General features: G+C 42.4%; 1 protein-coding gene across 2 annotated transcripts; it reads left to right on the forward strand.

Moving 5' to 3' along the window:
* Positions 1–9309: 9309 nt before the first annotated feature.
* On the forward strand, positions 9310–14039 carry pcdh20 (protocadherin 20). 2 transcript variants are annotated; one of them, XM_083691146.1, is made up of 2 exons: positions 9310–9408; positions 9921–14039. In XM_083691146.1, the coding sequence occupies exons 1-2, from the start codon at positions 9340–9342 to the stop codon at positions 12543–12545; spliced, it is 2694 nt and encodes an 897-aa protein (XP_083547272.1). In that variant the 5' UTR covers positions 9310–9339; the 3' UTR covers positions 12546–14039. The 2 variants fall into 2 exon arrangements, with proteins under 2 accessions (XP_083547272.1, XP_083547273.1); XM_083691147.1 differs by having other exon boundaries at positions 9977–14039.
* The last annotated feature ends 2858 nt before the right edge of the window (positions 14040–16897 follow it).

Raw genomic sequence — 16897 nt, forward strand, 5'->3', positions numbered from 1 at the left:
CTATCTTGTTGAAATTGCATTATGTCAGCTTCAATTGCATTACGTTAGTCTGGACACTCCAACGACCATGAAACGTCAAGACTATAACTCTGTTAAATTGCATAGTGTGGCATATTCATCATCTTAACAACTGAACAACAACTTAACAACAAGTCCTACAGTGTGTTCCCAGCATGAGTCTGGTCGAAACAAAGCAGGTTTAAGTTTAGGCTTGTAACACCGTCCACTGGAGGCAGCATGTCGCTTGCAAATGTTTGGTAGCAACTGGATTATCTAAAAAGGAGATAAGTCCTGGGTGTATATGTGATAAGCCTTAGTGCTCTAGTCGCAGGGAATCTTGGTTACAATTAGGATAATCTCTTTCACACCTGTATCTGATATAACAAGAGACCAGCTTATGGGCATCCCTTTCAGAATGTTGGTTGCTATTAACCCAATGAGACTATCTCAGAATATATTTCTGTTTGCATAAATCTAGACATACAATGACACAGGTGAGACACTGATATGAATCACGCTGTCAATGTGTAGACGTAATGTATTTCACATATCACTTATCACAAACATCTGGCTGACGTATCAACATCTCTTGAATAAGTTTCTTCTTCAGAATACATTGAATTCAAAAATAATGCTCAACAGAGTTTCGGACAAACATGAGGACAAGCTGTTCTGTTTTTGATCTTTTTCCCCCCCGTCCTTTGGCTGTGTGCTGTAAATGATGAAGCTTCTCTTTGTAGTTATTCAATCATAACTGACCTAGAGCAAGGCTCGGGGGTGGAGCAGGCTTGTCTCAGCAGGTACACACACACACACACACACACACACACACACACACACACACACACACACACAGAGGCACACATACACACACACACATGCCGCACGAATGCACGACGCACGCACGCACGCACGCACGCACGCACGCACGCACGCACGCACGCACGCACGCACGCACCCACAGAGAGGCTGTCATCTCTACAAAGAGGGTGAGAATTAGGTCTGGCCGTGCCCAGCTCGGTCCCCTCATTCACACACTGTTGTCTAAATCCGGCTTGGTTGAGTCATATACTGATCCTTACAGTACTTGCACCTATGTTCCTCTGAACACTCATCTGGGTCAGAGAAATTACCTGCACAACAGCGCAATTACTTGGAGAAAAGTGCAGAAGTGTCTGCTCTTCTTTTTTTTTTCCTGTGTGAAGAGTATAAAGACTGCAGTCTGTGTGTGTGTGTGTGTGTGTGTGTGTGTGTGTGTGTGTGTGTGTGTGTGTGTGTGTGTGTGTGTGTATGAGCGTGTGCAGGCGTGTGTGCGTGTGTGCGTGTGTGTGTGTGTGCATGTGCGTGAGTATATGTGTGTGTGTGTGTGTGTGTGTGTGTGTGTGTGTGTGTGTGTGTGTGTGTGTGCTCAGACTCAGAGCTGTCATCGTCAGAGAGAGACTAATGGATGCTGACAGTGGTACATACAGGGAATGAAGGGCGAGGGAGGGGTCGTTTTAGATATTATTCAACATCAGTTTGATGCTTTATTTCTGAAATCAACTTTGACAGTGCTCAAATGATTCTGTTTCTCTTTTTCAATCAGATTGAATTGCTGTTATTTTTCTTAACCATTCTGGCTCTCACCCCTGGACTTAATAACCCTGGTGCAGCTGGTTTGTTTCCACTGTTGAAGATAGACAATGTGAGAGTCTTTGGATAGATAGATACTGTACATCAAACCAAAACATCAAACACAAAAGAATACAGTGTTTCCAGTGTGAATGTGTGTCTGTGTGTGTGTGTGTCTGTCTGTGTGTGTGTGTGTGTGTGTGTGTGTGTGTGTGTGTGTGTGTGTGTGTGTGTGTGTGTGTGTGTGTGTGTGTGTGTGTGTGTGTGTGTGTGCACGCGCCTTAAGATGATGGGGATGCAATCTATCAGTTACAGGCCTGCTACACAGGTGCTCATCTCCACACAAACACACACACACACACACACACACACACACACACACACACACACACACACACACATACACTGTTAGCAGCAGAAACAAGGCTCTCACACCAGGCCAATCGATAGAAACTTCATTACTGGGGAGCCTAGATGGTAATCTCCTTGGCTGCAGCTGTGACGGGCAGAGTCTCTACCTCAGCACCTGTTCCTAATGATGTCCTGAACACACACACACACACACACACACACACACACACACACACACACACACACACACACACAGGCACAAACACTGCCAGGGGCAAGGCTAATCTCCATCCAGATGAGGCTGGCAGCCATGCCTTGAGGCATCAGACAGGAGAGAAAGAGGGAGAGGAGAGAAAATTAGGGAGGGTAAGGAAGAGATGGAGGGAAGAGGAGAAGGAGAGGGAAGTAGCTTACCACACAAAATATGTTTGGGAATTTAGCAGATAAACTACATGGAATGCAGAAGTATGAGTCAATTGAATATAGTGATTGAAATTGCTACTTCACACAGCAACTTCTTTGTCTGTCCAGCAGGTGGCAGTGAATGCATGAGATCAACTGGGGCATGCAAGTGAGACCAAGACCAAGCGTTTCTGTTTCAGATAACACAGTAATGATTATGCCACTCTAAAGCACAGAAACTTGTGTATCTATATTGATATTACAATGGAACTCATGTCATGAACATTCCGCCTCTCCAGAATTCCATCAATATATGTATATCACTCCTCTGAATGTAAACAAGCAGAGAGAACGATAGAGAGAGAGAGAGAGAGAGAGAGAGAGAGAGAGAGAGAGAGAGAGGGAGAGAGAGAAAGTGAGAGAGATAAGGGGGAGAGACAGAGTGAGAGAGAGATAGGGGGAGAGAGAGAAAGAGAGAGAGAAGGAGAGATAGGGGATAGAGAGAGAGAGAGAGAGAGAGAGAGAGAGAGAGAAAGGTGAGCAGGAGGAGGAGGGAAATTGCAGCTCCAGTAAAAACCCACTCAGCCTCATGATGAGCAGATATGTGGTGTGGAATCAGCGCTGTCATGACATCCCAGGGCTGAGCAATATGCCAGGATATCTCATCGTGTCCCCCCAGAGACAAAGAGTCAGGGTTCGCTGTGTTAGAGAAATGATGAGCTGGATGACAATGGGTGGTAGGGAGGGGAATACACACTCTCTCTAACTCTCTGTACTCTCTTTAACACACACACACATAAACACCACATATGCACACACACATACACACACACACACACACACACACACACACACACACACACACACACTGGGGCAGGCTAGAGTCCTCTCACATTTTTACATTGTCTATATGCTAATGTTGAGGAGTAGAGCCACTGCTAGAGAGCAACAAGTCACCACAGGGTATGGTGGCCATGAAGGATCACATCCCATCTCTGTTACATCTATCATTCACAGGCTTAGTAGGGTCTTTAGTACAGTAAACAAATAGTTAGGTGTGTGGTGAATAGCATGAAATTGCTTTGTTTTCCTGTCATGTTATTGTGCATATTTCATTTGAATTGTTTCATGATCATTTGTTTAATGAGAGCTGCAAAGCATTATGCCTATGCAACCAACAGAGTCAAACAATGTTAACCATCCCTAACAGTTTCTATCCTCCCCTTGACAAATACACACTGTAATTGTCCCCTGCTATGACGCAGGTTACTCAATTAAATGTTTCCCCAAACAGAGGGATGAAATCTGAGAGAGGGTTACGCACCGTGCTCTGTCTCAGGGTTGCAACGGGGATTGTTCAAGAGTGGAAATCTGCAATTAGAAGTGTCCAATGAGAATATGCTCACCTACAGCATTGGCTGTTCTAAGTATTAATGGTGCGTAAGCTATCGGGTAGGTTGTTGTTGTTGGCACTCTGGACAGTGTTTCTCTCCCATTCAGCCAAGTATGCGTACCGGTTCACAAACCCCTGAAGACTGTAGATGGAATTAATGAAAGCATATTACTCTGCAAATTGAGTGGATCCTTTTATGTGCAATGCATGTAGATCTGGGGGACAGAGCAAACTGGGAAATGAAGGGGAGTCACTGCTTCCTAACGTCGGCTACCAGACAGTATACCAGTGAGTGAATGGTGAAGCAGCACACTCCAACAGCATGGAATTCTCCCTTAGAATGCCAAAACAAGTGCAAAAACTAGCTCCTATTGTTACCTGTTTGGAATTCCAGATGAGTGTTCACCCACTTATGTTTCTGAATAAACAACCTGCAGCTCACAAAGATTGTTGTTCACAGAAAATTGCTGGGTTTGACAGAAATGCTGGGTTTGGCAGAAATATGATATATTGTATAACTGGTCATGCCGGTATTTCAATGTATACAAACAGGACATTTTGACATACATCCTTGTGTCTTTCAGATTAACTGAATACAGAAATTTCTTCCACGACTAGTCAGAAGGAACTCTTAGGCTACAATCATTGCCCAATATTTCACAGCAGTTGGATTAGATCTAAAAATCCAACTCAAAGTTACAACTGCTTTTAACTTCCTTTCTTTCTATTCTCTCCACCCCCTCCTCTCCCATGTCATGTCTCTTCAGTCTGAGACAGTATTTTTGTGTGGGCTGCTTCCTTCTTACTTTCAAAGCCAGTGTGGTTCCCTGCTATCGACTGAGCATAGCGCCTAGTCCTTTAATTAAAACTGTAGAGAAAGGTTAACGTGACATCTGGATGGGAATCTGGTTTGAGATTAAACCTCAAATCTCACATTGCATCAAATGATGCAATTAAGGCCAAAGTAGTGCTGCCTCCTCCTCGCCCCGTCCTTATCAAACCATTATATAACTTTCTGTTCTGTTGCTGCTCACATGTTTCAGATGTTGGTGAGGATAGGGATGTGGAGTGAGAGAGGGCACACACACTTGCTGCTCGCACGCTTTAAAGTCAATGGGGAAAGAGAGCGCACACCCACACACACACATACACATACACACATACATACACACACACACACACACACACACATACATACACACACACACACACACACACACACACACACACACACACACACACACACACACACACACACACACACACACACACACACATACACACACACACTTGGCATTTAATCTTGTGTTGTGTCCGTGTAATCTATCTGACACCACTTGAATTCTATCTGATGAGACTTTCCAATATTCTACTGAATAGTTTCCTCTCCAAGTGTGAGTCTTTATGGTTTAATTCTGTTGAACTTTTACTTTTCGTATTTACATTTCAGAGAGAAACTTTTAAAAATTAAGAGGAGATATTTCACCAAGCCCTCACCTATTCAAAAGTTTCTCATATTCAAATATGAAGCTTCTGCTTCACTAAGTATTCTGGCTCAGGTGATATATTGCCAAATAGAACATCTCATTCCAAATAATTTGATTAGTTTGAATGTCTATGGAGCCCTGAGCTAAGCTTGTTGTAATGTAATTTGTAATTTGTGAGTGTAACTCAAACTCATGTGAAGAATGCAGAACACCTCTGTCAGCAGGATAATAACAGACATGTTCGGTATGAAGTAACCTATCTGTTTTCATAATCCTCTTTTCTTCTCTTTGTTGCACTCAGGACCTATGGAATGTGAATGATTTGAAGGTAGAAACTCAAGTTACGTTTGCCTGCCTTTATCTTGCCGTTATCCTGCCTTTCACCATTCTCAAGGGTTTAATCATAATTTCCCATGGCATGTAGCACTGTGTGTGTGTGTGTGTGTGTGTGTGTGTGTGTGTGTGTGTGTGTGTGTGTGTGTGTGTGTGTGTGTGTGTGTGTGTGTGTGTGTGTGTGTGTGTGTGCAAGTGAGTGTGCCAGACCAATAGGTTCCGGGACAGCTTCTACCCGTAGGCCAAAAGATTGCTCAACTGACACCATAATTCATTTATACTGACGTATAATTTACTTTCCTACTTACTATTCCTATTTACTTTCTTATTTACTTTAATGGTATACTACCTAGCACTCACAAATACCAAAGTGTTGATTCACGATTGCAGTTTTGGCCTCTGTGTGTTTTCTAATTGCCTGTCTCTGGCGCTCACACCCCTGAAGCCATATACTCAGCCAGATCCTCCGATAAGTATCTCTCCCTTTGATATCACTCCTCAGACCAGAAGCTGCAGCTAGATGTTATTACAACTGAAATTGTGGCTATTCAGACTTTTTTCCGCAATGTTATATTCCATTTTGTTTGACTCATTATTTCTGCGTTTCCTCACTTCTAGTATTCGAGTATTGCTTGAGTCCAACAAAATGGAATATAACATTGCAAAGGTTTTGGATAGCTGATCAGTATCTAGGAACATCTTCACCTGAACACCATGGTCTATGAACCTTTAATCTTGCAACCAGATCTCACCTAATCTCACTTTATCTTTGACCATCTTCATAATCAGATAATCTGAGCCTCAAAATGATTTTTTAATCAAAAACTCAAATCCGTATAGTGCCTGGATTCATACTAGGCCTGTTAATACATTTTAAACATTAACATTAAAGATTAAAGCAAGGTGTTGCTAGAGGCAGCCATATTTCATTCATATTTCATTAATATTTCAATAATTATACAATAATTACACACAAAATGTGCCTTTTTGAATTCATTATAATAAAGATATAATAGAGATATAAGATATATACTGTAAGAGATTCTGGTTTAAAGAGTCTTACTGGTGTAATTGGGTCTGATCTGATTGTATAGACTAAGACCAGATTAGAGAGGCGATGACCCCCATTCTTCCCCCATTGTAAGCCTTAGCTCCATGATCCACTCATCTACATCCGATGTAACCTATTATTATTATTATTATTATTATTATTATTATTATTATAACCTTACAATGATCTGCTCTTACACACTCCTAAAAAGATCGGATTTCTGCATACAGTTGTGGTCAGAAGTTTACATACACTTGTAAAGAACATGTATGTCATGGCAGTCTTGAGTTTCCAATCATTTCTACAACTCTTATTTTTCTGTGATGGATTGATTGGAGCACATACTTCTTTGTCACAAAAAACATTCATGAAGTTTGGTTCTTTTATGAATTTATTATGGGTCTTCTGAAAATGTGACAAAATCTGCTGGGTCAAAAATATATATACAGCAATGCTAATATTTGGTTAAATGTCCCTTGGCCATTTTCACCTCAATTAGACGCTTTTGGTAGCCATCCACAACCTTCTGGCAAGCTTCTGGTTGAATCTTTCACCACTCCTCTTGACAGAATCGGTGCAGTTCAACTAAATTCGTTGGCTTTCTGACACAGACTTGTTTCTTCAGCACACTCCACATATTCTCAATGGGGCTATAAATCAGGCTAGAATTAAGGTCTTAGAATGTATTTGACCTAAGTTTGGTGCACTGGTAGAGTATTGTCAGTGTGTTGGCTGTGTAAAGGTGAAAGCAGTCATGACTAAACTGACTGGAGGAATGATTTAAGGATGTTCCCCCCTATCTTCCACAGTTGAACTTAATCTATATGTCTACCCTCTCCTGCATACACATCACCTCAGAGAAGCTCTATAACAGGTACATTTAACAGAATCACAATTTTCCCACGCTTCTAAGGCTCACAGTGTCCATCACCCAACCGTCTGCCTGAGGTCTACTGTGACAGTTTAACACCAATCTCTCAATCCCAAATCAACCCCTATCCCCTAGGCACTTGATTTGATCTGAGAGGATTGGATAGGTATACGCAATATGACAAACATTCATGTTTCCCACGCTCCTAGGGCTCACTGCATCTCTCACCCCAATGTCTTTCCTCTGGCCCTTCTTATATTACATTTCACATTTACATTTATGGCATGTAGCAGACGCCTTTATCCAAAGTGACATCCAACAAATACATTTGTCTAAGTGAGTGAACCAAGCTGACCTGGTGGCTGTATGTCTGTCTGTCTCTTTGTACACATGTGTGCTGGCGTGATGATGTCACAGCGAAGATCTAACTCAATCAAGACATAAGCCACCATAGTGTGACTGTCTCTCTTGCCAATCCTCCTCTGGCAGAGAACTCCAATCAGACTCTGTCACAAAAGCAATATGCTTCCAATCCCTGCTAACAGCTGGCCCCACATTTAGAGCACATGGAGATTATAGGGTTGAGTTAAGGACATATGAGGTGCATCCGCTGCCCTCTCTCTCTCTCTCTCTCTCTCTCTCTCTCTCTCTCTCTCTCTCTCTCTCTCTCTCTCTCTAGGATGAGAATGTATCTCAGTCTAAACAAAATTAACTTGTAATGTTTGGAACTTCTCTGTAGGCTATAAAAAGAAGAAGGTCTTCCTTCCAGAAGTGGTCTCTGGACCTCAATGAGACTACCTGGATAAATAAAGGTTCTATCACAGAATCCATACACGCAGTCTACAGCTGTTCTCCTCTCGTTTTATTATTCAGAGGTCATATTCATCATTATTCTTATTCATTCTTTTTAATGGATACAAATATCACTGACAGTGACTTTAAGTGAAAAGTAACTTATGAGGACTATGGATTCTATGATGACGGAGTCAGTGTGTGTTTATGTGTGTTCTCTTTATACCATAATACTGTATTTACTAACTCTCATCTGTGGTTTATGCTAATGGAGGATCAGAGTAATCTGTATGCTGCTGCAGATATATTTTCCTCTCTTCCTCGCCGTTCATGTCATAATTTTAAACACACGTTGTGTTGTCAAAGTTACACTGATCTAATGGCCTTCAGCACTATGAAAACAATACCAGGGAGGTCACACAGGCCCCTGCTATGTGCTTGTATTAAGGCTGTATAGTTCAATACAATAAATGTTTGGCGAAGGTCTGACATTAAAGGGCATTTTAAAAGTAAGCTGTTTGCAAGTATCAAATACAGCAAACTTGATCAAATGTTGCAATCACTGCAACATGCAAAAGTTTTTGACCTCTCAATGATCTTACAAACCAATTAATTTTTTTTATGTGGAAAGACTTCCAGTGAATTACAGTTACTGAGATAAAGTATTGTTATTGTTTAAACACGTTTTACCCACCCACACACACCCACACACACCCATGCACACACACGCACACACACACACACACACACACACACACACACACACTCACACACACACACACATACACACACACACACACACTCACACTCATACAAACACTCACATATGCCCAGAATCACTCAAAATAGGGCGAGACTCAGAACTGCCATCATTGGCTGGCTACAGGGGTTTAATCTGCATATGTGGGCGTGTTTAGAGCCTGTGCTGGGATGAATGACTTGTTCAGTTCAGAAAGCAGAGAAGCAAAGCACTCAGCAGAGGTCTGCCCTGATCAGCACACAAAATGCTTAAGAAACTATAGGTCTCACTCTCCAGCCTATAGGTGCAATGGTTGAACGAAGAAAAAACATGGTCAACAAGACAGGTCCTAGTCTTGGTATGAGAGGAGTTATATGGGTAAGTGGAATATAGATTAAAGTCTTTGTTGCTGATACTCTGAAATCCTGTGTGTTAAAACTAAAACCTTAGTTGTGCAAATGTCAGAAATGCAAATGTCAGAAGGGTTTGTGGGTTGTTAAGTGGCTTGGTAATGGTAGATAATGTTATGCAATTGATGAGGAATTATCATTTTCAATCCATCTGCTGTGTTTGTATTATACAGTATACTGTATACTATCAGCTGTTCTGTGAATACGTAAAAAACAATAAATAAGAGAAAATAAGGTATTTGATGGAAAAGTGGCTGTTCAGAAAAACTAAATTATATTTAAATGATATTGTTCTTATTGTTTTGAATTCATGCACATTTAGTATTTCAATTGAGTAGTCAATTAAGTATTTCTGTTTGTTCTCGCTGATGCTGTGTGAAATTGTTGAATTAGAATGAAACCTTGTGTGTTGTCTTTTATTTTTATCCCGCTTGCAGCTGATTTGTTAAACTGTAATATCTCTATTATCATTTATTCCAGGGTTTGTGCATTCTCCTGCTTTACACCAGCCCTCTCTCCTGTTTTGCAAATTTCAGCCAAGCAAAAGAGCTCGTCTATAAGATAAAAGAAGGATTACCTCGGGGGACCCTCATAGGGGCCATCGGAGCAGACTTAAAGTTGGATTTGTCCCTTGATCCCCCTCTTTTATTCAATCTGCCACAAAAGAAGATGATTGAGCAGTATGTGAACCTAAACAGCACCACAGGGGAGCTCTACACGTCTGCCAGGCAGATCGACAGGGAAGCTCTGTGCCCCGACACCTCCGACGGCCAGGGATGTGTTCTCTCCCTGGACGTGTTTGTTCTGCCCCAACAGTACTTCCAGCTGGTCAAGGTCAAGATCTTTGTGGAGGATGTTAACGACAACAGGCCGCGGTTCCCACTGGACGAGATCCGTGTGTCAGTCCCTGAGAACGCTCAGGTCAACGCTCGTTACGCAGTGGAGCAATCGGCAGTCGATCCCGACCTCGGACACCACGGGGTGCAGACGTACTGGCTGGTTAACGACTTTGGGGTGTTTACGCTGGACGTGGAGGAGAACGAGGGGGGCGAGCTGACACCTTTCCTCATCGTCACGGATACGCTGGACAGAGAGAGGCAGAGCGAGTATGTGACTGATATCATTGCAGAGGACGGCGGGACTCCTCCTCTCCTGGGAACAGCTACTCTGAGGATTCTAATCACGGATGTTAACGACAACTGCCCACAGTTCACAGAGTCGCAGATCAATGTCACTCTCTATGGGAATACAACTAAAGGGGCCCATCTGGCGCGGCTGCATGCTTTTGATCCCGACATGGGAGCTAATGCCCAGATCACCTACGCTTACAGTGAACGTGTGCCAGGGGACACTAGAGGACTGTTCCATTTAGACAAATTCACGGGGGTGATCAAACTGGCCGGGAAGATAGACACCAGCACGAGTAAATTCTACAAACTCACTGTCCTCGCCAATGGCCCTGGGTGCATACCCGCCGTTGCCACGGTGACAATACACATCATCAGAGTTGTGATGGGTCCACCGGCCGTCATACCGCGCTACATCGCGGCGGAGAAAGACGGCGTGGTGACCATGAAGGAGTCGGAGCCAGCGTTTTCACCCATAGCTTTTTTCACAATTAAAAACACGGATCAGAGGCAAGTGGACTGTAAGTTGGAGGGGTCCGGTCCATTCAGGCTGACCCCCTACAAGCTGTTTCAAAACGAGTATCTACTGGAAACCACTGAGCCACTGGACTATGAGCAGAGACAGGACTATGAGCTGACTGTGGTGGCTAAGAACACACGTGGGCTGGTCATAAAGACCTTCATTAAAGTCCAGGTGATGGATGAGAATGATAACGCACCTGTTTTTAAGCAGTCTCTCATTGATATTGCAGTAGAGGAGAACAACCCTCCCAACACGTTCCTGACCCAGCTACAGGCCACAGACGAGGACAGCGAGAATAGAGGAGAGGTCATCTACCTACTGGGCGCAGACGCACCCTCTGTCTTTGTTTTAGATAGAGTGACCGGTGTCATGACCGTGTCCACGTCACTCGACCGCGAGGAGAAGGAGACATTCAGGTTCATGGTCAGGGCGGTGGACCGTGGGACCCCACGGAAGGAGTCAATCGCAACCGTGGTCATCACTGTGCAGGACCGCAATGACAACAGCCCGCGTTTCATCAACAAGGACTTCACCTTCTTCATCCCGGAGAATTTCCCGGGATTCGGTGAGATCGGAGTTCTCTCTGTAACGGATGCAGACGCCGGGGAGAATGGCTGGGTGGCTCTGTCCATCCTCAACGGCAGCGATATCTTTGTCATCGACGCCGGACGGGGGGCGCTGAGGGCCAGAACCCCCCTGGACCGCGAGCAGCAGGGGACCTATTATCTCTGGATCGAGGCCATCGACGGCGGCGAGCCCGCCCTCTCCTGCGTCACGATGGTGACAGTGCTCCTATTGGACGTGAACGACAACCCGCCAATCGTGCTGTTCCCCCAGTCCAACCAGTCTTACATGTTGGTTCTACCCTCCACGCTCCCAGGAACGTCCATCACAGAGGTCTACGCTGTGGACAAGGACACAGGCATGAACGCCGTTATCGCCTACAGCATCATCAAGAGGAAAGGAGGGGAGCCTGGGTCATTCGACATTGACCCGGACACAGGGAACATCACGTTGAAGAGAGAGTTGAGCGACCGTGGCCTCTATAGCCTACTGGTCAAAGTCAGCGACCACGGTCAACCAGAACCGCTCCACTCCATGATTATGGTTAATCTGTTCGTTAATGAGACGGTGAGCAACGAGAGCTACATCCAGAGTCTCCTTACCAGGGAGGCGGCGATCGAGATAGAGGAGAAGCCTGTCTCTCCGGCTTCTGTGGGTCAGCTGACAAAGAAACCGGAGAGACAGGAACTGTTCCCTTGTCAGCCTGTCCTCTTAGCTCTCTCCATCACCTGCTTAGGACTCCTCTTCATGGTCATCACATTGACTTCATATATATGCTGTAAAAAGGTGAAAAAACACAAAAAGAAAAGAGTGGAGGTAGAGATACCGTTAAAAATGAACGGTGACTTGCAAGCGGTGGATAGAAAACTCATGGAGATTTCAAACATATAATATGACATTCCCACTGCAAAGACTATAACACCATTGTTTACACAAACTGTTTACAATACTCTCTATATGTAAAGAGTGTGGACTTTCATCCTTAAAAAGGACATCGCTTATAAAGTTTAAAAAAAGGTTCAATGTGTATATATTGTACATATGAAATGCTTTATAACTTTATATCAAAAACTTTAAATAGACATGAAAAGAGAAAACATGATTTTAATTACTAGTAATTACTCTATAAACGTACCAAACATTAATTGGTAAGTAATCATACCGAAACAAAACTGAAGCATAAAAAAAGGTGAAACAAAAAAAAAGAGGTGATATAATAGTAAAAAATTCCCCAAATCTGGATGTTTGATAAGTGTATAAACAATGTTTTTTATGCTCTCCAGTTTTTGCATTTGCAAAGCTTACACTGTGTCAATGTAATTATACTTCTATGGTACAGTATCCACTATAACATTGTGAAAGATGGATTGTGGTGAATATCAACTAGCCTGTTTGGTTGTCTCCAGGGGCTCCCTGGTATAATGTAGTCCACAATGGGCCAGTTTCTCAGACTAGTCCTAGACTAAATCACATTTTCAATTGAATTTACATTTTAGTCTAGTATTAGACTAAATCTGCATCTGGGAAACCAGCCCTATGTCACACAATCGAAAGTAACAATCCTACACTGTAGACACACAAATACACACCATACAATCCATGTCATCTTTCTCAGGTGTTAGAAGTACAATAGCAAACATCTTATGTCACTTGTGCTGATTATGTACATTAGGTTTACAGTACAACATTCTGTTTATGCTGGTGTGTTGCAGAATCTCTTAATGCCATTCTACCACCGCACGAATCAATTGCTAATTTTTTCGCGATGTTCTCGGTATTCTTCATTTTCCTCGGTCTGTACTGGGTTTCGTGTGAGGCTTTTGTTTTGTCATGACTTTATGTGAAGGCTGCTCCTTTGGTACTCACCAGGGGAGGCTGATGGAAGCAGAATTCAGAGGACAGGCTCATTGTAATGTATGGAATGGAGTTCGGAATGGTACACAGTTTCATACCATTCCTTCCTTCATTCCATTGCATACATTCCATTGCATGGATGGGCACGTCCTCACTCCATCCTCAGCTTTCTACCTCCACCAGCCTCCACAGGTACACACCACACCTACTTACTTAATCCTGCATTCACCTCACATGGTGAACCTGGTATCTCTGAACCCTATGCTCATTGTCTGTGAAAAATCAACCATGAATATTAAAAGTGCTTTATTTTTATATTACATTGGACTTCCTCTGCAATTGAAATGGTATGCGTGCCTTTGAAAAGGTAGCGACACAATACCTGTGTAGTAACACTATAATAAGCCTATTAACAACATTGTATTAACATGTTTAATAATTGTTTTTTATTTGCATGGTACGGTAAGAGTGTGAACTTCCACAATGGATTTGAAGAGTCCTTATTTCCCTTGTGTCACAATAACAACTGTGTAACTCTATTATGCAATTACCTAATTACTACTGTAAGTAACAAGTTAATATAATAATGGTTTCTATTGTTATTATACAGGCATAAGAGCAACTCAATGCAAAATGTTCCTGAAAAGCTCAAGGATGGAAATGATTTGTTTCACTAAACCACTTATCAACAACAGATATCTAAAAGGGAAGAAAAGTTCCTTGTAACATATCTCATTAAATAACATAATGTAACATATACATTAAATCAAGGGTCTAACATAACATGTATAGAGCAGAGACTTATAGGGTGAACCAGAGAAATAGTTAAACAGTTAGAAACTGTGGGAATAGTTTCCTTTAAACTGTCTTTGATGATTGACAGACTGTAATGGCTGGAGTGCTTAGGCAGAGGACTCAAATGCATGAATTTAAAAACTTAAATCCAATAGAATTGCCTTTACTATCAAAAAAGGTTCGGTACACAGGTAGGCAGTTAAAAAACTCAGGCAGATAATCCGAAAAGGGGTAGGCAAAAAGCAAAGTTAGAAACACTATCAGAGATCAAAATAACCAGGAATACTCAACACATGGAAAAATCACTGGAACGCTTGACACAAGGTACAAAGACAAACTCAGGGAATGATGATGAGGAACAGGTGAATCCAATCAGGGCGGGGTAGATGATCACACAGGCGGGAAACACACAAGGGCAAGTTGTGAAGGGTCTAGAACGAGAGACAAGGTGAGAGACACACAAAAAAAGGAAACAATAAATTTAGAACATGAAACACAGACAAACAAACTAAGGAACAAGACGAGACGTACCACAGACACGTACTGTACCACAGACACGTACTGTTGTTCATGCCAAGTCAGGGAATCATCAGTGAAGGAAAATTCCCTTCTGCACGTTCCTGGTACAATGTCTGCAACAGTAAATCAAGTGGTTAAGGGTCAAACATCACTCTAGTTCATCAAAGTGAAAGCAATTCCAATCAACAGCCCTACTTTACTGTTGTTATCTTCACCCCTATAGAAGATACAGCTGATAGGTTAAACAAGAAATAGTTAAGATACACCAGATGTGGGTCTCTTCTTAACTGCCTTTGATGACTGTTGCATACCGTAGCTCTTTCCAGGTGAAGTGGAATTCCTCCAGCCTCTGGGGAGATTTTAGGCTCCAAGCAACACAAAGTCATGCCAAGTGTGTTTTTTTATTGCCGCTCTCAAGTTGTGAGCTATGGCGTGTCACTGCATTTGATGTTGTTTTCAAACCTTTCACATGACAGTTGAGACCCATAGGGCAGTGAAAGAAGTTATAATTATTATAATGGGCTTCAAGGATCATTTCCTCTCCAGAATGACAAGTGAAACGTTTGGTGAGTGGAAGATATTGGAAGTGAAATGGTTGTATTTATTTCGCAATATGTAGCAGACTTGTCATCAAGGAACACCCTATGTAGCTATTTTATATATGTCCTCTCCTCTGTGTCCTTAGAAAAAAAACCTGTCTAGGCTCGGCTCATACACAAAAGAAAGAGAATAAGCAAATACCATTTAGCCTCAGTGCTAACATAACAACGTAGCTGTACGCCACGCCAGTATACCTCAGGTCAGCAACTAATTAGTGTCCCAGAGGTGTTATTTGAAGTGTAGTAGTGTAGCAAATATTTGAAAAGTACTAAATAAATAACCACAGTCCACACTGTTATTATCACATACACATATTATGGTAGTGAAACTTAAGATGCCGACTCAAGAGAAAAAGATTGCCTAGCAACAAGTCTAAATGGCTTGTGTTGAAATCTGAGGGCTAGGACCAACTAGCTGTGAGTGCACTATGGTTAGCAGGCTAGTGCTATGGCTAGGTTCAAGGGCTAAGCTCCTTACTTCACTGACAAGCTGCTTGACATGGAAATTCACAGGAAGCTCAAACCCGCAGTACCTCAACTAAGCACCTTCACAGTGGGTGTGTTTAACAGATGCCAACTCACCAACTAGAATGATCAACAAGGAAGGAATAACTGACTCTTGATTGGTAAAAGCAATCCAGTGGGAAACTTGCTTTGACCAATTCTATCATGTCAGATCAGTAAGTACCTCTGTGTTTCAATGGGACTCATCCGGTACAATAGTACTCCTGCCCTGCACACTGCCAGTTCACACTCAGAAACACACATTGAAGCTGACTTGATGAATTACAAGAACAAAAAAAAAAACTATATTCAGTTACTGACCAAATAATTACCACATGTGATTAATTACATCAACAGCAATTCAGCTTCACAGCTTCATATTACCTTTCTCTTTCTCTCACTCTTTCTCCTGGTGTTGCTACCAGACTCCTCTTTCCAACGAGAGCCAGTGATTTGTAACAAGCCATGAGGAACCAACACTAACAGTAACATTACCCCCCCTGGCTATGCAGGCTAATCACAGCTGTTATGGTGATGGAGTATGGCTCCCTGCACAATAACAAACACTGATTCTGATTAATAAAAGTTTACATTTTATTTTTTCGCAGGCGTGGGATACAGTTTACCCATTTGGATATTGTGCATGCTTTTGGAATGTGTTTATGGTGTTAACTATTAAATCCTGTGGGTTGGATATCCTTTTCTCACACAAGAGCTACAGAATATGCAAAATGTGTCACTACAAAATAAGCAACATGCATGGTGTCAATGTAGCATTGAAATGTGAAGTAATTTGTTTGCTGAAGAAACTGCCTCTTCCAGGGATGCATTTAAACAGATCCCATTCCACGAGATAAGACAAGATTTGCATCTTCTAATTTCATGTTGTTTCATGTTGTCGCATGCATTCATCCTCAACCGTATAAAAAAAAAAAAAACACCTTTTCAATTTGCCAATGCAAATGTATTCAA

Source organism: Argentina silus (genome assembly GCF_951799395.1).
Source record: "Argentina silus genome assembly, chromosome: 19".
Classification (NCBI taxonomy): Eukaryota; Metazoa; Chordata; class Actinopteri; order Argentiniformes; family Argentinidae; genus Argentina; species Argentina silus.